General features: G+C 42.2%; 1 protein-coding gene across 7 annotated transcripts in view; it reads right to left on the bottom strand.

Annotated features, from left to right (window-relative positions):
- The window catches only part of RALGPS2 (Ral GEF with PH domain and SH3 binding motif 2), a 283620-nt gene that overhangs the window by 176878 nt on the left and 82736 nt on the right, over positions 1-24006 (bottom strand). For all 7 annotated transcript variants that reach the window (XM_050963225.1, XM_050963224.1, XM_050963223.1 and 4 more), the window contains one exon: positions 3307-3390. In XM_050963225.1, coding sequence (XP_050819182.1) covers positions 3307-3390 — 84 coding nt within the window. The remainder of the gene's footprint in view (positions 1-3306; positions 3391-24006) is intronic.

Genomic DNA, 24006 nt, shown 5'->3' with positions numbered 1-24006 from the left:
TTGAGGTCCCTTCCAACCCTAATATTCTATGATTCTCACCATATGCAAAAACTATTTAAGGCAGGGGAGTGACATCATTGTAGTTTGTTTTCGCCTGAGAAAGAAGGCTGCTGGAAACACCTGAGAAACAGAGACTGAGCTGAGGGGGGTTGGGAGGAGAAGGGCTGAGCCCAGGCTAGAGGTTGTTTGGCCTCTGAAAGGAATATCTGGAGTTTTAAACTGAAAGCAAGTCTCTAATCTCCCTAAAACATCATTTAGTGTGAGAATTTGCTACTTGTAACCAATTTCTTTAGTATATTAATCTTAGATTGCCCACAAATAAAACAAAACACAATCTGCTTTGATCTGTTTGCTATTCCTTATAATAATTTAAAATTTAGCTTTTGTAGTTAATAAACTTGTTTTTGTTTGGTCTAAAACCCAGTTTGTGGAATTCATAATTGGGGAGCAAAAAGTTGTTGCATATTTCTCTCCGCATGGAGGGGGGAAGTGAATTTAATGAACTATAGTCAATTCAAGAAAGGAGCCCTGAGAGACTCCCACAGAGGGGAGAACTACTACATCTGATATACAAAAATTTGGCATTATAAAAAAACGTTACAACCTGGAGTATAATAGAGCTTCAAGGCGCCCAGAGATATAGCTGTTTCAAGTAGGGCTGTCAATTAATCGCAGTTAACTCACACGATTAACTCAAAAAAATTAATCGCTATTAATTGCAGTTTTAATTGCACTGTTAAACAATAGAATATTACTTGGAATTTATTAAATATTATTGAATGTTTAGCTCAATGGTATTAAAACCAGGGTTGAGAGTTTAATCCTTGAGGGGGCCATTTAGGGATCTGGGGCAAAAATCTGTCTGCGGATTGGTCCTGCTTTGAGCAGGGGGTTGGACTAGATGACCTCCTGAGGTCCCTTCCAACCCTGATATTCTATGATTGCATTGTGTGTTGTAATTGAAATCAAAGTGTATATTATTTTTTATTACAAATATTTGCACTGTAAAAATGAAAACAAAAGAAATAGAATTTTTCAATTCACCTCAGACATATACTGTAGTCCAACCTCTTTATCGTGAAAGTGCAACTTACAAATGTAGATTTTTTTTGTTACATAACTGCACTCAAAAACAAAACAATGTAAAACTTCAGAGCCTACATGTCCACTCAGTCCTACTTCTTGTTCAGCCAATCGCTAAGACAAACAAGTTTGTTTACATTTACAGGAGATAATGCTGTCTGCTTCTTAGTTACAATGTCACCAGAAAGTGAGAACAGGTATTTGCATGGCCCTTTTGTAGCTGCCATTGCAAGGTATTTACATGCCAGATATGCTAAACATTCGTATACCCCTTCATGCTTCAGCCACCATTCCAGAGGACATGCTTCCATGCTGATGACGCTCATTAAAAAATGCTTTAATTAAATTTGTGACTGAACTCCTTGGGGGAGAATTATATGTCCCCTGCTCTGTTTTACCCGCTTTCTACCATATATTTCATGTTATAGCAGTCTCGGATGATGACCCAGCACATGTTGTTCATTTTAAGAACACTTTCACTGCAGATTTCACAAAAAGCAAAGAAGGTACCAATGTGAGTTTTCTAAAGATAGCGACAGCACTCGACGCAAGGTTTAAGTAACTGAAGTGCCTTCCAAAATCTGAGAGGAACGAGGTGTGAAACAGGTTTTCAGACATCTTAAAAGAGCAACACTCTAATTCAGAAACTACAGAACCCGAACCATCAAAAAAAAAAAATCAACCTTCTGCTGGTGGCATCTGACTCAGATGATGAAAATAAACATGCATCGGTCCACATTGCTTTGGATTGTTATCAAGCAGAACCAATAATCAGCATGCATGCATGTCCCCTGGAAAGGTGGTTGAAGCATGAAGGAACATATGAATCTTTAGCGCATCTGGAACGTAAATATCTTGTGACGCCGGCTACAACGGTGCCATGTGAATGCCTATTCTCACTTTCAAGTGATATTGTAAACAAAAAGAGGCCAGCATTGTCTCCTGCAAAGGTAAACAAACTTGTTTGTTTGAGTGATTGGCTGAACAAGAAGTAGGACTGAGTTGACTTGCAGGCTCTAAAATTTTAGATTGTTTTGTTTTTGCGTGCAGGTTTTTTTGTATATAATTCTACATTTGTAAGTTAAATTTTCATGATAAAGAGGTTGTGCTACGGTACTTGTATTAGGTGAATTGAAAAATACTACTACTTTTGTTTTTTACAATGCAAATACTGGTAATCAAAAACAAATATAAAGTGAGCATTGTACACTTTAAATTCTGTATTGTAATTGAAAGAAATACATTTTCAAATGTAGAAAACATCCAAAATATTTAAATAAATGGAATTCTATTATTAACAGTGCAATTAATTGCACGATTAATCACGATTTTTTTTAAATTGCTTGCTAGCCCTAATTTCAAGTAATTGTTGAGACAACTAAAGTATTTAACATGGTATCAGGGACTTATATAAAAAGTTGCATTTTAAAATAAAAACTGAATAAAGACCACAAACTGACTTTCATAAGATTGAGCAAATGGAGACATTTTGGCTGAGACAAGGTGGGTGAGGTAATGTGTTTCACTGGACCAACTTCTGTTGATGAAAGACAAGTTTTTGAGCTAAACAGAGCTCTTCTTCAGGTCATTCTGGCTGATAAATTATGTCAAACAGGAGACTCACTGGCAAGTCAGTTTAGCACAATCAGACAGGCTGTTTGCAATTTGTAACAAGCTTTAGCCAAATGTTTTCAGTGGTCAGATTTCCACTGCCTTTCATAATTTGGGATTAACAGCAGTATATAACCATCTAGCCACATTGTCAACAGTCTTCTCAGAAGCACAGTAAAAATGGAACCATTCTGATGGAATTCAACACCACGTTTTTTGGGACAAGAACTGCTACACAAATAGAAGACACTAAATATTCTTATAGATGGGAAAAATGTTTCTATTGCATCAGGAACCCTTTTTACACTAAACCCTTCACCCAGACCACCTTATGAAAGGAAATGTACAGCAAATATCCAGGAGAAAACCTACTTAATATCTTTTCCTTCTCTTAATCATCAAAATTTGTTATTTAACAAAAAAGCTTAATAGAAACAAACAGGACTAAAGTAATCACACTGTTGCACCTAAGCAAGCCATTTAGATCACAGGCAGTCAATCCCCAAATATTTAGCAATGAATGACAAAAATATACATATTAAACATTCCACTTGGATGATTTTTAACACTGATACATACAATCATGTTGCCATTACTATAATAAGAACTCACATGGTTGAATCTTCTTGTGAAGGCAACTGCATTTGGAGCAGAACTGTACTTCTCTTTCTTATTCCACCCACAGCTTGACAATTCCTAGAATATGAGGATGACAATTAGTTTATAATATTTATAGTTTATTGAGTGCCATCAGCATATTCAGCATGGTTGATACAAAACAAAGACAGACATGGTTATATACCGGGGTCATCAACCTATGGCACGAGCCAATTTTTGATGGCACGCAGTGGTGGGCTGAGCCGATCAGCCCGCTGCCGGCTCCTGCCAGCCCAGGTCCCAGCGCCGGTCCCACTCAGCGCCTGCTGCTGGCGTGGGTGAAGGAACCCCAGGCTGGCAGGAGCTGGTGGCCAAAACCCCACAGTGGGGGCAGGCTAGAGGCAGAAGATTGGTCCTGCCAGCAGCCAAGCTCCCACCTTCCCCGCTTCTTCCCCCAGCACGCTGCTTTCCTGCCCTTCCTCCTCTCTTTCCCTGTGCCAATCAGCAGATTGCCCTTACAAGGGGGAGGGGGGAGAGGAGCCACAGCGTGCTTGCTACTCCAAGGAGGAGGCAGAGAAGAGGTGGGGATGGGGCACATCCCCCTCCAGCCCTCTGCCGCGAGCCGCTCATGGCAAGGGGCTGGGAGCACCCCAGCCCTCTACCCTGACCCCTGCACCTCCCACAACCCCAGCCTTGATGTCTGCACCCCCTACACATACCCAGTCATCCCACATCCTGACTCCTGCACCCCCTCACACACCTCCAGCCCATTCTGACTGCTGCACCCCCCACACCTCATGCCCTAACTCTTGCACACACCCCTACATCCCCACCCCCACTCTGAGCACCAAACGGGAGCTCCTGCACACAGACCCACATTCCCACCTGCACCCCCCACACCAAATGGGAGCTGTCCCAGGTAAGCGCTCCACACTCAAACCTCCTGCCCCAATCCTGAGCCCCCTCCCTCATTCTAGCTCCTGGCCAGATCCTGCACAACCCCCAGCCTGCTCCTTCATCCCCAACCCTGTGGTCAGTGCACTCCCACCCTCAGCTCAGTGCAGAGAGAGAGGAAGAAAATGAGCTCAAACAAGGGAGAAGATATGTGAGCAGGGCCAGGACCCCAGACTGGCAGCAGGCTAAGCGAGGCTGTCAGTCAGGACCCCGGCTGGGAGGAGCTGGCGGACAGAACCTCAGTGCAGCAGCGGGATGAGTGGGCATAAGATCAGCATTTTAATTTAAATTTTAAATGAAGCTTCTTAAACATTTTGAAAACCTTGTTTACTCTACATACAACAATAGTTTAGTTATATAATATAGACAGAGAGGCCTTCTAAAAAACGTTAAAATGTATTACCGGCACACGAAACCTTAAGTTAAAATTAGTAAGTGAAGACTCGGCACACCACTTCTGAAAGGCTGTCGACCCATTATATACATTTCAAGGTACTCAAATCTTCATTTTCTTTAATTTTGGCAATGAAATGCAATAATGCACTGAGGTAACAAATATGCAGAGTTCAACTTTTTCGAGACTGATTTGGTATGTTTGCGTCTATTGGGTTGGATGCAAATAAGACATAAATGGAAAAAAAATCTCATTGTTTACTAAGTAAATACTATTCCTAAATTTTCAAAATCTGATTTTAGGGTTTGATTTTGGTTGAATTCAGGGTTTGGGGTATTTTTTTTGTTTTGTTGTGTTTTTAAAAGGATGAAATAACACAATAGCAATTTGGTGGGTTTCAAAGTTCTATTTTTAGATTTACATGTGGCCTGAAAAAGCATGGAGGGATGACATGTTTAGAGATTTGGTTTAAGGTAATTTATTCAAGACGCTTATTAAAAAAAACCTAACTGATATGCATCGACAGTTGCATCTTATATACATAAACTAGTATGTTTGATTAAACTGTAGACTAAATTAAAAAAAAAAGTTTACAAACAAAACTGAGAGGGCCATCATCTTCTCCAATGGTTGCAGTGGCAGAAACTAGAATGGCCCCTTTGTTGTGTTACTTGTTTATCCACAATACCCAGTCTTATTTAAGAGATTGCTTGGAGTGCCAGCATTGAAAATGTGAACCACTGGCCTTGTAATTAGCCCAGAATGTCATGTCATCAAACAACCTAGGTAACATGGCAGCAAGTCATGAGAGGAAAACAGGTGATTTCTCATTTAAACCTAAACATAGAGCCCCTAATAATTCATTTACTTCTAAATTCTAACAAATTATTTCTAATTTCTAGTATCTGAAAAAAAAGATTTTCAGAACTATCAAATTATGATTCCTTCCATAATATCTCCACCCCAACTACCACCAGGATTTTATATGGAAAATGTTACTCTCCATTGCTATTTATTTACAATTAATTCTGAAGGAGCAGATCTAGTTAAAATTTCTTACTTCCAAATTGTATAGGTACATGCACCAACAACAATTGCCTCGTCTACATCACACAACATGCACACAGCACATAAAATCTACCTCACAAAGTAATGCAAAATCCTACACAGTATAGCTCAGATTTTCAGTATGCACAGTTTTGCATCTACTCAATCCTTTATCTACATGCACAAATCTGGGGTTAAGTGCATACAACAGAGTTTGTTTGCATGAATATTTGTATTTTGACAATTTGGTCCAATTATTATTTGACAATCTGCCAATTATTAAACGGCCAAATAGCAAAGTAGCTTCATTTGTTTCAATTTATTACTGTCTCTCTCAAGCCCTTTAAACATTTACACAATTTTAACAACACGGACATAGTACCATAACTTATCAAAACCAAGCACTACTCCATGCTTCCAGTAGGCTTCCACTTTATTGGTACAACAAAATTAACACACAACTATTGTATTCAGCTCATAAGGTGTTTCATCATAATTACATTGAGAAGGCCTCCTCAGCCCCAGTAACCCCCTCCCATCCCAGGAACCATCTCACATGACTAACAGATGTGAGTACATCAGAGAGGCAGGAGGACTCTCAAATAGTGAGGACCTAAACCATTTAGGGCTTTAAATATAAGGACACACATTCTTTAATTTCATATCAATATGATACACAATACACTGTATACTGTTAACATAGTACCAACAAGAGACCAGACGTATTTCCAAAGTGGACCTTTGAGATTACAGACTTTAATTTGTCAGCCTGATTGCTAATAGATACATGATGCCTTTGGAAGTATAAACAATTTCTCCCAGCTGTAGAATTGAATGGAAAGTAGGATGCTTTTCTAATTATTGATGAAAAACCTTTGTTCCTGAAGTGTTCTCAAAGCTCTCTCTCTGTGGTTCTCATTCATATTACAAATGAGCAAGTGATCCAGGAATGCATTACGTTGACATTCCCCAGAGAAAAGTTTGGCAATGAGTGACTAGAACCTTTAGGAAATACTTTTGGTCAAAATATAGGGCCTCTAATGATAATATGAGTGAGAGAAGGCAAATCTTGAGACACATCCATGCACCCAACTGGAATGAGAAAATCACTTTTGGTAAATACTCAGTGTGAAAGAGTCTCCATTTGGAATCTCCTGTAACTGAGGATCTTTGATGTCCAATAAGGGCCTGATCACTCCAGACCTTTTCTGTATAGTAAAAGAGAAGTTGGATAACTTCTCCTTTGGGGAACTGGTTCTACAGTCCCAATGGAAAATTGTGGTTCTACTGCCAAGAACAATCCAGTTTGTTTTGAAGATTTTTTTTTTTAAATGTCTGTAATGCAGCAATCTTTTGGGAAGTTTTCAGACTGAAATACCCTTGCTCTTCTATCACAAGAACCCGTCTGTCTACAATGGAGTTCTTTCACATGGGAGAAGGGGAAAAGAGAGAGAAAGAAAGAGAGATCTGCTAGTCAGACAGGGATCTGCTGCTTCTCCCAAGTAGAGAGCCTGGGCATTTGTTGTGTTTAAGGATTGCACATGCTCCTGCCAGGACTTTCCTCCCATTAAATTCCTGTTTCCATATCTTCCAATGTTTTGTGTCTGACCTCTTCTGTTGATCCTGGAGTGATCATAGTAGAAAACAAATGGAACTGTCTGAAATCCCTTTTATGGCACCCTACAGCAGAAAGATTTCCTTTTCTGAATTTCTACCACACACCTTGCCTAGTCTCTACCACCTTTTCAGCTGCAAAAAGAAATGGAAGCCACAATTTGTTTTGCTTGTTCGTCTGCTCTCCAGACAGGATTCATGAATGTCCTAGTAACTGCACTCTATGCGTTTGACCAGGTGGACAATGTGATTGAATCCACAGTGGCATTTTCCTTGAAGTATGAGGTGATCAATTTCATGTTAAGAAAGGCTGTCTCTTTGTCCTTCAGTGGGAGCAGGTCCTCTAAATCATGTTATATATATATTCAAGCAAAATAAATGGCCAGACAGAAGAGATTCATCCGTGGCTTAATTATTCCTACACAATGAAAATTCTATTTTCAGTCCACTTTGTCAGTAGGGAAGGGGAAGAATCTTTCAATGGGCATGACTATTTCTTTTGCCTCAGCAATCACAGCCACATTCCTGGTATCTGCACCAAACAGTAGGTAGGTTTTTGTATCCTGGAATTTATAATATTTCATGAGATGTCTATTAAAGCACTTCTTTCAATGGCTATTTTCATTCTGAACTGATCACTTCCTCAACAACTGCACTGATAGGAAATATGTTTCAATTTTTGAGCTGGAGGGAAAATATTTCCCCTATAAAGAGACTGGATTTCTGCTTGGTTTATTCTGGAGGTACAACTAGGTTAGTGTGGTTTTAAAATATTCATGAGGAAATAGACTGTTCTGTGAGGGAATCTGATTATTCAGAGTCAGATTCTAACAAATCTCCTTCCTATAGTAGAATCTGAGGTGTCATTCTGAAGATGGCTATACTGCCTTCTTTGTCTTTTTCTTGTAGCATTTTGATTTGTCAACCCTGTTGATTAATTCTGTGAGAATGGGTGCAAAGAATCAAGCCCAGCTATGTTTATTTTATTTCATTTTACTTTGAGGGAAGATTTTGGCTTTTATAAAGGTAGTCACTGGAAGTTTTCTGGGATGACTGTCACGAGGCTGTGCGGGCTTAGGATCTGAGGAGACTGCAGAAGGAAAGAAGCCAGTCTAACACACCAATGCCATCACTGTTCAGCAAAGGGAGGGGACTACAGAAGTAAAATAAAAGAGAAAGGGAGAAAAATGTCTGAGTATTCCTTCAAGGAAAGAAAAATCAAATTAAAAGGGAAAGCATGCCATGCTGCACTGCAGAGACAGACACACCAGGCAGTAATATGGTGGATAAGTCCTTTTCTCACCTAACTTGTCCTGAACAAAACATTAGATGCCTCATGGAATAGGGAATATAAATTAATTCTATAATATGAGACAATATATTCATGTAATGATTAAGAATAGTTTTGTAAATTAGTTCCAATAGTTCATGGATTAGGGACCCAATTTTATGGAGTTCCAGGGGCTTCTGTATGGATTATTTAGGTTAATCTTTCTATCCATGCAATGGGACTCAGTGTTCAGTCTAGAAGATACCATCAGAGATGCTTAGTTTTGTGTTCTCAAACTGTGGATTTGTGTCTCCAGAGATGTTAAATACAAAGGGAAGGGTAACAAAATCCCTTCTGGCCAGAGGTACAGAATCACTTACCTGTAAGTGGTGAATCAGTTCAATTAATCTAGCTGGCACCAGACCAGAAGGGCCAATGGGGAAAGAAGATACTTTCAAAGCTTGAGGAGGGAAGGAGAAGAGGGGGAAGGTTTTGTTTGTGCTCTCTTTGTTGGTTCCCCCTTGGGACAAAGAAAGAGACCAAGCAGGTAAACCAGCTTCTAAAAAATCCTAAAATGATACAGCTAAAATTACAGAAATGAATCATAAGCCAGTTTGTTTATAAGACAACCCCCCCAAGACGGAGAAGTAAAAATGGAAAATTTTTATAACCCATTCATAAGCCAACCCTATAATTCAGGGGTCAGCAAACTTTGGCTCCCAGGCCATCAGGATAAGCCACTGGCTGGGTGAGATGGTTCGTTTACCTCACGCATTCGCAGGCACAGAGGTAAACCTAAGTAAACAAAGTGTCCCGGCGTGCCAGCTGCTTACCTTGACAGGCCGGGAGAGCAACTTGTGGGGAAATTTTTGTTTGGGGCAGGGAGAAGCTAGGAGTCAGGGAAGTAACCTCTGTGACCACCCCCCATGGGCCAGAGGAGGATGTCTCTGACTTGGCTGGAGCTGCTCCGGCAGGTTGGGCAGTGCGACCAATCGAATCCACCCTGAGTCTAAATAAGTACAATTATCTAAATTGGGCAAGTTATCAAGTATATTTTGAACATCTTATATTTTTCTTATTTTAAATACTGCCTATCTACAATAATGTATTTGCTAGGCTTATCCATCTGGACTACAGTAATGGTCTTTCTATATTAGCATAAAAGCAACATTCACCCAGTCTATAATTAAAGATATTTTTCCAGTTTCTATATTAACCTTTTTTTAAGCAGTGTCTTGCTCAGCCATAAATCTGCTTTGAGGCATTTTTGTGTTTGTTTTTAAACATACAACATTTAATTTCCCATACCACAAGCACTGCAATACCCAGCTACAAGGTGAATTAAGGACAGTCAGAGCCTTCAAACGAAATTTCTTTGCTTTTCATAGATTCACAACCTTTTCCTTTTTTAAAAAAATAATTAACTTTAATTCATTGGTCTATTTCCTCAAGGTTTACAAGATAAAAAAAGCTGCTAATTTAGTAAATTCTAAATTATGCAGTGTGACAGGGTCAGGCCAGATGGCTACAGCAGTGACAGAAGGCAGATATATTAGCCCCAAGTTAAGTAGGTCTCCTTTCCCTTCGTAAGGTAACAGGGAAGGTTCCAGAACAAGCAGGAGCTGTCTGGAAACAATTAAGACAGACAGGCTGATTAGAACACCTGCAGCCAATCAAGAAACTGCTAGAATCAATTAAGGAAGGCTAATCAGGACACCTGGGTTTAAAAAGGAGCTCACTTCAGTTTGTGGTGCACATGTGAGGAGCTGGGAGCAAGAGGCACAAGGAGCTGAGAGTGAGAGGGTGTGCTGCTGGAGGACTGAGGAGTACAAGTGTTATCAGACACCAGGAGGAAGGTCCTGTGGTGAGGATAAAGAAGGTGTTTGGAGGAGGCCATGGGGAAGTAGCCCAGGGAGTTGTAGCTGTCATGCAGCTGTTACAGGAGGCACTCTAGACAGCTGCAATCCACAGGGCCCTGGGCTGGAACCTGGAGCAGAGGGCAGGCCCGGGTTCCCCCCAAACCTCCCAACTCCTGATCAGACAAAGGAGGATTTGACCCGGACTGTGGGTTCCACCAGAAGGGAAGATCTCTGAGGCGAGCAAATCCGCCAGTAAGCGCAGGACCCACCAAGGTAGAGGAGGAACTTTGTCACAACAGGTATCCAGTAAAACTGCAGAAGTAAGGACGAAAGCAATGCTTTTTCCTGACTTTAAAAACAGTATCTTAGAAGAACAGAAAAATACATTTTAAAGGAATATTTGGATTTGCCAGTTGAAGAGACTGAACCTTTAATTTCAAGATTATAATCCACACAAGAGCTGCATATCATTCCTATAACTGCATGTCTGATGATATGGCATTTCTTATATAAATCAGTGAGTACATTTTTCTTGCCACAATAAAATTCAAAAACTGTAAACTATTTATGAAGATTAATATCATAGCACAGCACCACTCTAGCGTTGCCTAATAAATATTTCATTTCAGCTGATTTTAGCAATGGACCCTCACCAAGCCATTTATTCAGATGCAAAGTACAAATTTCAAAAGGATTAAAGACAAAAAAAAAATCTCAGAAACCTAAACAGAAAGCCAGCCACTGTGGTCCCCATTAAAATATTTAAAGTTCTGCCTTTGCCAAGCAAGTATCATGACTTGAGCACTCTAAAGTTATTCCCTTTACAAAAAGTAGACCGTATCATGGCAACATAATCCGACTGCAAAGGCAATATTGCGAAGATTTTAGATCAGATCTCCTGTAAATAGCTTTTCCCTCCCCATCTCAAATTATTATTCCTGTAGGTCATCTAGACCATTCCTGTGACAACACAGGATCATTTCCTAAGTGTGTATTCTAGTGTTCTGTTCAGTCTAGATTTTTAAATCCATAAGCCTTCTACCATTTCCCTTTGAAAACTTGTGAACGGACTAAAAATTTTGCAGTGTAAGGAAATCCTCCTGACATTGTCAGCCTAAAAATTTTCCTGAAATTTATTCCATTATAACTTGTTATATTCTTTTTTCCACCCTACCTAAATCATCCCTATCCTTGATATTTTGACATGCATAAAATATATCACATGGAAGCTGTGCCTTTGGCAGAGAAGGTTTCAAGACTTGGTGAGGGCACCTAAACAGATGGGAAAGGAAAGAGAGAGGAATCAGGCAAATGGAAAAACGAAGGTGAAGAGGGTGGGGAGGGAGGTGAGATGAAGACAGGGCAAGGCTGGTTTGTTTTTGACATTGGTATATTTGAAGTCTGAAGAAGACGTGCCAAATGAGTAGAGTGGTGAATGAGAAGCATGCATGGAGGATAAGATAGGAGCAAAGAAGATCAGCTGGGGAATGTCGTCGAGGGAGCAGTTTGAAGGAATAGCTGATGGCAGCAGAAGACAGACTTCCAAGTCCAAGAAAAGTGAGGGAGAGAAGAGTCAGGGTTCATGAAAAAGCACCATTTTATATGCATTAAGAATAAAATGGTACCACTTTTTAAATGTGTACCTCAGACTTGCATGGGCAGTACTAGCATGGAGTCTCAACACTTTGAAATCTGACTGAATCAGGTTTTACTTGAAGAAATAATTCTTCAAAGCATTCCAGGCCAGCCTTTCTACCAGACTTAAGTAGTCTTCTTGGAATGCCTCAAGAAGGATCAAAGGCCTAACCCACATCTTTTTAAGAGTACAGAATACCATCCGATCATTAAGGGCACATCTGCACTGGCAAAGTTACAGCACCAGCAGTTACAGCACCACTCAGCAGGAAAACCGCTGTTGTGTGTTCAAACTGACAGCTACCTGCACAATAGCGTGTTCACACTTGTGGCACTTGCAGCGGTATTCGGAGCAGGGCACTCTGGGCAGCTATCCCACAGAGCACCTCTTCCTCTTTTGCTGCTAAGAGTTGTGGGAAGGCGGAGTGCCCCGTGATGCAGTGCTTCGTATCCCAGCAATCCTTGTGCTTGTCTGTATTTGACACCATCTTTCAACTGTTTGTGTACTGCACATCCTGCTTCTTTAGTCTGCAGAAATGGATCCCAAACTGTTGACCAGTATGCTGCTCGCTCTGACCAACACATCACAAGTGGCAGTGGAGTTATTCCTTAAACTGCAAAGGCAAGAGGAGTGCGACATTGATCTCACCACATGAAGTAGCTACGACATGAGATTGCTTGTGGCATTCACGGAGGTGCTGACCACAGTGGAATGCCGCTTTTGGATTTAGGAAACAAGCACTGAGTGGTGGGATCACATCGTGATGCACGTCTGGGATGACAAGCATTGGCTGCAGAACTTATGCATGAGAAAAGACATATTCATGGGACTGTGTGATGAGCTCTCCCCAGCCCTGCGGCGCAAGGACACGAGAATGAGAGCTGCCCCATTGCTGGAGAAGTGCATGGCGATTGCACTGTGGAAGCTGGCTACTCCAGACTGCTACCAATTGGTCACTAACCAGTTTGGAGTGGGAAAATCGACCATTGGAGTCATGTTGATGGAAGTGTGAAGAGCCATTAATTGCATCCTGCTCTGAAAGACTATGACTCTGGGCAACGTGCGTGACATTGTGGATGGCTTTGCACAAATGGTCTTCCCTAACTGCGGAGGGGCGACAGATGGCATGCAGATTCCAACTCTGGCACCAGAGCACTTAGCCACCGAGTATATTAATCACAATGGTTCTCCAGGCGCTTGCGGATCACCGTGGGCATTTCACAGACATGAACGTAGGCTGGTCCGGAAAGGTGCATGACACGTGCATCTTTCAGAAGACTGGCCTGTTCAAGAAGCTGAAAGCAGGGACTTTCTTCCCGGACCAGAAGATTACTGTAAGGGAAGTCGAAATGCCTACTGCGATCCTGGGAAACCCCACCTACCCCTTAATGCCATGGCTTATGAAATCATATACAGGGCAACTTGACAGCAGTAAGGAGTGGTTCAACAACAGGCTGAGTAAGTGCAGAATGACTGTGGAGTGTGCATTTGGCCGTTTAAAAGCCCGCTGGCGATTCCTGTATGGGAAGCTGGACATGGCAGTTGAGAACATTACTATGCTTATAGTTGCGTGCTCTACACGCCATAATATTTGTGAAGGGAAGGGTGAAAGCTTCACTCAGGGCTGGACCGCAGAGGCTCAGCGCCTGGAGGCTGAGTTTGAACAGCCAGAAACCAGGGCTATTAGAGGGGCACAGAGTGGGGCCATAAGGATCAAGGATGCCTTGAGGCAGCAATTTGAAGCTGAAAGCCACTAATATCTGGTGCTATGCTTGGGATTGCAGGGCTTGTAATGCTAGGAGGTAACTGGGGCACATGATGCAATAAGGGGTTGAACATAACTGCACGTTGCTTTGCAGTGCTCTTTTTGCTTTCACTTAATAGAATAAAGATTGCTTTCAAACCAAACAATTCTTTTAATAAAAGACAGCAACCAGAGGAGAGTGTCAAATGACAAAAATACATCAGCAAGGAGAGGGATGGAGGAAGAGAAGATGTCCAAAGAAGGAGGGGTCTTGAGATGGTTACAGATTTGCTTATGGCCAGGGATCATATCCAACCTTCTCTTTTGGAGTACAATGCAGCGGGTGCTGTATTTCAGCAAGGCCAAACTGCAGAGGGATGGGTGTTGAGTGCAGTGGGTGGTAGGAGTCCACACTGCTGGACTGGGAGGAGTGGAATGTTGCAGGTAGAGTGTGGAACCAGGAGGTTGATAACCGTGTGTTGGCAGTTGGGGTGGGGGTACTTGGGAAAGAGTTTTGTGACAGCAGCTGCAGGGGCAGGTGAGCGCGGAGCTGCTCTGTTTGAAGAGCTAGTATCGCCTGGAGTGTGTCCGCTTGGTGCTCCATAACCTTTAAGAGCCACTCCATGGCTTCTTTCTGGTATGCCATGTTCTCCTTTCATTCCCTCTTCTCACTGTCCCGCCACTCCTTCAATTCCTGTTTCTCGGCAGCGCAGTGCATCATAACTTCACGGAGAAAGTCCTCCTTAGTTCTTTGTGGCCGCTTTCTAACTCTGTGCAGCCGTTCTGCCCCCCGATAACAAAGAGGAAGGCTGGGCTCTCAAGGTCATTTCTGTGAAGTTTAAATGCAGCATTTTACAGAAGCAGTATTGTTTGCAACACAGACAACACTGATTCAGTGCTTTAAAACACAGTACTCACACACCTGTCACTAACTGGCTGACCCCAGGCAAGCACACGAGCCACAAGACCCCCAAAATGGTGACTAGCCACAGGGGCAGGGTAAAATCACTCTTCCCAGACCCTGCTGTACACTGGGCACATGGCTCTTGGGGAGAGCCAGCACTGTAGGGGGGGCCTGATAATCATTCCTGTCCCCACACTTTCCACAGGATGTGATCATTATGGAAGATCTCTCGCTGTTGAGGGTGAACAGGGAATCAAGGGAGGGTCTCCTCAAAGACTGCAGCTTCCACCCTGGCCCCTATGCAGCTTGCCTGTGTGCAGCAATGGTCCTCCGGCCAGTACCGCACATTGGCATGGGAAAGTTACCATTAATGGGGCAAGAAACACAGCAGCTCTGCCGAGGAACCTGCGGCAGCAGATTGCCCAGTATCTCCATAAGAGGTTCCTGGAGACCCGAGGGAGATTCCCATGAAGAGAGGGAGTCTAGCAACAGCCTGTTCCGCCGCTCAGACTAGGCATGCGGTGGGAGACAAGCCTGCTTTCTGCAGCCCTCCTGCCCCCAATAAATCACTTCAGCAATTCCCAAAATCAGATCCACTTACCAGGGCCCTCCTCTCCTGTTTGCGCATCACCAAGATCTGACTGCTGTGACGGGCTAGGTTCCTCTGGGGTAGAAAAGAGCACCTGACTGCATGCATCTCTGGTCTCTGAGCCATCCTGTGCCTCTGGTTCCCCCTCTCCCTCTTCATCCAAGATTTCCTCCCCCTGGCTCGATCCACTCTCGACTGGCACGCAAGCCAACGAAGTATCCACAAGGGCCTTTGCAGTGGAGGTGGGGTCGCCACCGAGTATCACATCCAGCTCTTTGTAGAACCAGCAGCTCATGGGCACAGCACCGGAGAGGCAGTATGCTTCCGATGTCTTGTGGTAGGCGTTGTGCAGCTCCTTCACTTTTACCCTACACTGCAATGTGTCCCGGTCATGGCCCCTTTCTATCATGCATCGTGAAATCTGTCCATAGGTATCATAATTTCTATGGCTGGAGTGCAGCTGGGACTGCACAGCCTCCTCTCCCAGAATTCTCATGAAGTCCAGCAGCTCAGCATTGCTCCAAGCGGGGGATTGCCTGGTGCACAGAGCAGGCATTGCCACCTGGAAAGATGTGCTGAGACCACTGCACACATCACCGAGCAAAGAAGAAAAGGACTTTCAAATTTGCAAAGGAATGTATGGGGTGGGGATGACGGTTGGTCACCTAAGGGCGGGGTAGTAGAGTTCAAACCGATCACCAGAGAGGTGAGAACAGGCATTGTGGGACACCTCCCAGAGGCCAATCACAGCACTGCAATCGCCACAGTGTCTACACTGGCACCGTGGTGCTGTAGCCCCAGTGCAGAAAGCTCTACGCCTCTCAATGGGGTGTGTGTTTTGTTTTGTTGTTTTTTTAAAAGAGTGCTATAACTGCGCAGCTTCCGTGCAGGAAGTGGCTTAGCAGTGTGTACACCTCAGGAGTTACAGCACAGAAATCTGCTTTACTGCGCAGAATCTTGCCAGTGTAGATAGGGCCAAGTTTCACTGCTCTTCTCCCTACCGCTATGTGATAGGTGAGCCTAGACAGACAATACATGTGGCTGTCAACTTCATATCTGTCATATGAACAAGCCTTCAAGAACGTAAATTCCCTCCCTTCCTCCTTGGAATACATATCTGTTAAAAACAAACAAAAAAGTGACACCATAAACAGTAACAGGAAAAACAATGAATTAACACTAGAAAAGATCTAGCAAAGATTGCACGATGTCAAGAAAAAAGAAGAACCAATGCCAACACGGCACAAAGGCAAAAGGTGTGTGGAGGCAAAAAGGTTTTGGAAAATAACTGGAATGTGGGAATTGAAAAGACATATAGGGCTAGAGACAGAATATAGTAACACTAGAAACGCATTCACCATCTATGGATAAGAAGGATTGGGCTTGAATTCTGGAGATGCAGTATTTATAGCCTGTGGATAGTGGCATGTGATGCTTGATGGTAGAAGTGTTCCTATTACTGCCCTGACAGGTCAAAATTCTAGCCCTCAGATTTTCACAAGCCTTGCAATAAAAAGCTCAGATCCAGGAAAGACTCTGGGTGAAATGGTGGCTTTAATGAATGATAATTTTTCATTGTTCATTATCTTGCAATGGGTACTTGGAAATCTACATGTTTATCCACCTTTCTTTGAACATTAATTCCAGTGTGCACATTTAGATGTCCAATCCAGGATGTGTACGGTTCTGTCTCAATACAATTTGTTTTACTTCGTCAATAGCGGCAGATGTGATTGACTAGTTTTTCCCCTGAAATTAGGTAGTTTTCATTTAGGCATATTCCATTCAAGTCTATTTATATAATGTTTATCTAACAACTGTGAGTTTTGACAGAGGAACTGTGGGAAGAGGATGTGAAACCGTTAAGAGGTGCCCGTGGACGGTGTGAGGCCGGTAGCGGCCTCTGGTGCGCCGGGACTGCATCGTCTTGGAGTCAGGTTGCTTGGGAATTTGGGAAGATAGTCATTTATAGTTCCATGGATTTTGTTCTTCATTTAAGTCATCTTATTTCTATTAGGAGGCACATGATATTACTATGTCTTGAGATTTTTCTCATGGGTGGACATATTGGTCTCTGTGGCAGGGAATGCTGCAATTGTTATATTTGCATTTCTCTCACCTTCTCCTTTTCTTTCATTCCTTTCTAAATATTTTTACGTAACTATGGACTACTTTTTCTTCTTCATTAAATTTCTGGAATTTTGATTTGTCCTGCTGTTCCCTGGTTAACTTAATCTTGGATTGTCGTTTCAGTGTTATTTTGGCGAGGGAGTGTTAAATGACCATTTCATCCAGATGTTCCAGTGCTCTTCACTTTTTTGGATGTATTTTCCTTGAATTTTGTAAGCAGTTTCTAGTAAGGCAATGGATTCTTTGACCATTTGAGGTGTTTCTGAAGTTCAATTATGGTAGGAAATTTGGAATTTTGTTTTTTAGTGGAGTTTATGACGATGATCTTTAATTTTCTCCTGTTCCTTTGTATCAATTTCTTTTCATTTAAGGAGTTTGTGCTATTGCTATTCACTTTTATTTAGTGTTTCTCTATCAGGTCTGAAAGCGATTCCACAAGATAGATAGTTGAAATACAGGGAAACAAAAAAGTTTTATGCTGTGTGGCTTGCATTTCTGCTCGTTCCTGTATGATAATCTGTATTATTCCATATACTTATTTTATGTACATCAACATGATTGTTCTAGTTTTAATGCCCTGTCTGTAGCTAAAGATTGGGAACAGTGCTGTGTGCTCTTTCTTGGCCAGATTCTCATCTGGTGTAAATCAGCATAACTCTGCTGAAGCCAAGATAAGAATATGGCTCTCAGTATCTTTCTTATAATCCCTCTTTCCTGAGGCAGTATTGGGGATTTTGATTCCATGTGTTCAAATGAGTCCAGTGGCACAGAGACAAATGTAATTTTAGGAAAACTTTCTGGAGTGTTTCTCTTAGCCTTTTGACCTTCAGAGTAGAGTATAAGCTCATTAGAGTCCAAGCCAGGATGGTTCTAGAGAAGCAGAATAACTGAGCCAAGGATCTCAAGGCTTACAAGAGGTTTTGTTGCTCCACCTCAAAGATAATCATTCATTTACCCTACTGGTAAGGGACACTTAGGAAGAAACTCTCTCTCTCTTTTTGATGGGGAAATCACATATCCTGAAATGGATCTTCTTTGGTCAAGTTACAATCTTCATCTTCAGGCAGAGACTAGAGCTTCTAGCGTTACCTGTAATCTGTTTTGCTATTTTTAAAAAATGGCAAGTGTTTGCAGGCTGCTTGCTTGTCGTACTCAAGAGTCCCTTTCCCCTGCAGCTTCATACTGAATTTCCAGGGTTTTGAATAGCTGTGGAAGCAACAGTGTCTCCATTGCCATTTCCTCTGCTTCACCTGGGTTGGATGAAGAAACTTTCCTCTTTTTCTACTGAAAAGTCATATGAAGATGGAAACAGCCTAAGTTTTCCTCCATTTTTATTTCTTCCACTTCAATGTGCAAGTCTGATAATCAGGGCAAGGAAGAGAATGATAAAGGTGAAGAAGCTTTTTATGTTCTCGATCTTTTTCATTTTTTATTCTGCAGTATACGTGCTTATTGGTGCTGACAGATCAAGGCTGAACTGGGAATTCAAGCTCAGAATACCATTGGACTTTGTGTCTTTGGTTTGTTGTTCTTTTTCCTTTGGGGCTGGTATAGGAGAAGGGAGGAGACTGACTGATACCAGGAGTTTCTTTTGCTTACACAGTTTTCGCGGAGTCTGAGGACGGCATCATACATTGCAGACCCCCCCAAGAAGACTGCCAATCCCCTATGTTTTAAGAGGGCTGAACTGACGGTCAACTAGGAGGGTTATCAAATTTACGAGGGCAGATATAACTGTCCCATGCATAATTTAGAAGTGGGAAGGAGGACAGTTTACCACTCCAGTGACATTAAGCCACACATCCTGGGAGACATTTGCTGAGAGTCAAGGAACAGAATTGCCAGAAAGAAGATGAAATATTTAATTACCTACTGGAGTGAGTGAGATTGGGATATGCTGAATGAATGGGAGTGCTAAAGACATGATACTTATTAGATGTTCCATAGTACTTGTCCTCAATTGCAATGGATGGGAGGGGCATGAAAATCAGCTCAGCTACTGAATTAAATGCTGTCTGGGCATGCTATCAATGATTGATCTAGTTGAGGATACAGGAAATGTGAGAGCCTTCCTGGCTTCTGCCTACTCTTCCAATGGACAGAGTCCCAGTTGACATACCAACCAAAGGGCTGGACTCCTGAGGTGTTTGTTGGAATCTAGCCTGTCCCCAGGTACCAGGGTAATCTGGTCCTGTTCACTGTCTTTGTTAGATCCATCATCTTGATGCTTGAGCAGAGAAAGCAAAGAGCAACTTAGTGCCACCTCAAAAGCTCTCAGTTCAAATTAAACTAAATTCAATTTGGAGGAGGAGTGACAAAGCCAAACTGAAGAAAAACTGTAAATTTGGAGAAGTAATGAATCCCCACCCCTAAATTGGTTGAAAAAGATGTGCAAAGGAGGACTGTGTGCCACTGTTTGTGCTATATAAAGACAGAATTTTGAGAAGGATCCAAAAGGAGTGGTCCTTACCCTCAGACCAACTGTAAAGCATGATGTTTCAAAGTTCTTTAAGAACAGGAAATATCCATCACAGTTTGGTGGACATGAAGAGAACAAAGATATACAGCTTTCAACAACAGCCAAATGCAAAACATTAATTGAGGCAAATGCTGTAATATCATGAAAAATGTCCTTTTATAAGGGGTTACATTCTCCAGCATGACAGCAAACTTCCTAAAATTCAATAAATCAGTAATGTATATCTTATTTACCTGGAAAGTGAGAAAAAATTGAGAATCATGGATACAAAATTACTTCCTATGACTGGCTTGTGATGGTTTGAAAGGACATCTCAAAACAGTAAGTATCTTGTGCATCAAAAGTTGGAACCAGAACAGTCCTGTTGTGTTCAAGTACTGGCCTCACTGAATACCTACAAACTGAGTTAAAATTTAGAAAAAAAAAGGATGACCCCATTTTATCAGTTCCATTCACATTAGTAGACCTAGCCAAAGCAGTCTCAGGCCAAATATTCAGCTATGCTGCATCAAACATACAGTTCCAACTCAAATAACACTAAATCTTCATTCTAAAAGGCACCAGGGTACTCCAATATCTGTAGAAAAGGATCACAATTTTTGTCAATATCAATTCCTGCTAGTCACCTGGAGATCTCCCAGCACTAGAGTAGGGAACCTGATTCAACCTTGAAACAAACCAAGTTGTCCAGAGAATCTACAGCTCAGTCTACATTAAGAAATGAAACCATTACAGAAAATGTTTTTAAGCAAGATGTCCTTCTGAACTGGTAGGAAAAACTGTTTAAGTACCATTTCAATCCCATTGTCAACAATATTTTATAAGAATGACTGAGACTTCTTGAATGGTATTGAAAACTATCTGCTCTACATTGGCATTTAAATTGTTTTCTATATCAGTTCAATGGAATCTATAACATTAATTATTTTTAACAAATGTTCAGTTTTCTAGTATAATCAAGGTTTAAGGTAGGGAAAGACTGGGGAAGAGACCAAGTATGAAAAATTATTTCATCTGGAAAGGTGAAAGTTTTAGAGAATCAGAGTGAGTTAAAATAAGTGTTAATAACGGAAATTGTTATGCAACTTTATAGCGAGTAGTAACCCACGCCCAACTATAATCCCTCCTGCACTGTCTCATCCAAATGATTCAAAACTTTATTATCTAACCTAGTCAGAATCCAGCTAAAGGAACTAAACACATTTAAAAAAGTTAAAAACTCATGGGTGTGGATATTGGTAGCAGAAGTTATCTTGATAATTTATAATGCATTATATTGAATAACTGAAGTGAAAAGGACCCAAAGTTTCAATGAAAATCAGTTAATACATTCTCAGATGTGTCTTCTGGAACTCGGGGCAGGTCTACACTTAAACTACAGCAGCACAGCTGCACCACCATAGCACTTTAGTGAAGACACTGCTATGCTTCTGTCAGCGTAGTTAATCCACCCCCATAAGATGCAGTAGCTATGTTGACAGGAAAAGCTGCCCCATTCATATAGCACTGTCTCCATCAGGGGTGAGGTCGGTATCATTGCATTGCTCATGGAGTGTGGATTTTTCACACTCGAGTGATGTAGTTATACTGATGTTAAGTTTCTATTGTAGACCTGGCCCCAGCTGAAAAGCATAATATAACTAGCTGCAGTACAACTGATTAAATCAGTGATAAGGTTTTTGCTCTGGAATCACTGCACTCTAAAGCAGTGGTTTTCAAACTTCCTTTTCTGGTGACCCAGTTGAAGAAAATTGTTGAAGTCCACGACCCAACAGAGATGGGGATGAGGGGACTAGCATGTGGGAGGAACTCATGGCTAGGGTAGAGGGTTTGGGGGTGAGGGCTGTGGGGTGGGACTGGGAATGAGGGGTTCAGGGTGTAGGAGGGGGCTCTGGGCTGGGCTGCGGGAGGTGGTCAGGGCTCTGGGCTGGCGGTACAGGCTCTGGGGTAGGGCTGGGGGATGAGAGGTTTGGGATGCAGGAAGGGGCTCTGAGCTTGTGGTATGGGCTTACCTCAGGCGGCTCCCGGTCAGCAGCACAGCAGGGGTGCAGAGGCAGGCTGCCTGCCTGTCCTGGCTCTGCAGACCACGCTGCGCCCTGGAAGCGGCCAGCAGCAGGTCTGGCTCTTAGGCAGAGGTGTGCAAGCTGCTCTCGCTCACAGGAAACCCCCCTGCCCCAAGCTTCCATTGGCCAGAGTGCGGAGCCAGTGTTCAGGGCTGCACACGGAGCCCTTTGCACCCTTTCCTCCTGCTGCCTAGGAGACAGACCTGCTACTGGCAACTTCCGGGGCACAGCGCAGTGTCAGAACAGGTAGGGACTAGCCTGCCTTTGCCAGGCAGCACCGCCAACAGGACTTTTAACAGCCTGGTCGGTGGTGCTGACCAGAGCAGCTGCTCCCCAGTCCCTTCTATTCCGCGACCCAATTCTGGATCATGACCCACAGTTTGAAAACCACTGCTCTAGAGAATAAAAAGCACTAAAGAGGAAAGTACTCAGCCATGTGTTTATTCAAGAAAGAAAAGTAGGATTGACTTTGGGAATTCTACCTTCTATTGTTATCCAAGCAATTAAAATTCAGATTGATTGCTTTCATACGAGTGAAATTTTCTGCAACAGATGTATGTTAATACATTATCTTGATTCCATCCCTTAAGGAAAGAAAAATTACTTATTAGGAAATGTATAATAATCCCATCTATTCAAACTTTCTCAGGGCAGATCTACTCTATCACTTAAGTCGATCTAACTTACATTGCTCAAGGGTGTGAAAAAGACACACCCTGAGTGACAGAAGTTATAGTGACCTAAGCACTATCCACACTGGCACTATGTCAGCAGAAGATAGAGTAATACTTGCGGAAGCAGAGTAATTATGCCAACGGGAGAGCACTCTCCCATCGGCAAAGAGTATCTTCACCAGACACTCTACATTGCAGCCGATGTAATCCTTCTAGTGTAGAACCGTCCTCAGTATTTTACTCACTGGCAAAGACATCTTGCATGGTAAATAAAAGTAGTAAAAAAAAGTCTGCTCTTTATAAATAGAGATCATGAAGAACCGTCATTCCCACTCATTGATACATATACAAATCAGGCTGGGAAAGGGTACCTATATCAGTAAGATGTGATCCAAATTACTGAATCCCAACCCTAGCTGATCTTTCTGGCTACACTGGATAGGAGGGGAAAGGCACGACCCTGGAGGCTCAGACAGAGAATAATTGGGCACCCACTTTTCTGGCCTATGGGCACCATGGCCACGAGCAGAATTTGATTATCTTTTGATTGGACTTAGGTGCAAACAGTCTATTTACGTATGAAAACACTTACATAGAATCTGATCAATGGTGTCCTAGTCCTGCTCCTTTATTCCTTCATTTAGCTTGCAAGTGAACCTGAATGCTGGTTTTGCCACTGAAGTATATGGCGCTGAAGAAAAGAGACAGGTGTTTCAGGTAAAGAATCTAATCTCTGTTTAGGCTCTTACTTTTTATTCCATCTTGGCACTTGAGTTAAGTCATAATGGTTTTGTTGTCACTCTCCTAATGGATATCTGCAATTTGCAGGGGGACCCTTGGAAGAAAGCTGGTTAGTACATTCCGCACACCTCCAGGAGTTTGATCCCTGAGGTCACCACTTGCCCTGTGCCATGCAAGGTTACATGAGCTTTCCAACCTGATAGTGAGTGACAGTTATTTGAATTGCCCAAGGTTTGTCCTTAAAGAGATGAGACTACCACTGAAGAGACAGACTAATAGCTAGGATTTTCAATAAGGATACATATTCTAAGTCTGTTACCACCAGTGCCTGATTAGAAAGTTCTGAAGGGGAAAGAGGTGGAGTACTGCCCCAAAAATCATTTCCACAAACTACCATCATGTCAACTAGCTGCAAATAGTGAAAGGCATGAATTTTGTTGAATTTTTCTTTAAGCGCTGGCACAAGACTTAGGTTGGTTCAGAGATCCCAGATTTAAGAATTCCTGAGATAAGTCAAAAAGTTCTGCTGCTTCACTCTGAATCCATGATGTGCCAAGAACAGGATGGTTTAGTGACTGTGGACAGATAAAGATGTAAGCCATCACCTCATTTAACTG

The sequence above is a fragment of the Gopherus flavomarginatus genome, chromosome 7 (genome assembly GCF_025201925.1).
Source record: "Gopherus flavomarginatus isolate rGopFla2 chromosome 7, rGopFla2.mat.asm, whole genome shotgun sequence".
Lineage (NCBI taxonomy): Eukaryota > Metazoa > Chordata > Testudines > Testudinidae > Gopherus > Gopherus flavomarginatus.
This window is presented reverse-complemented; position numbering and strand designations above follow the sequence as displayed.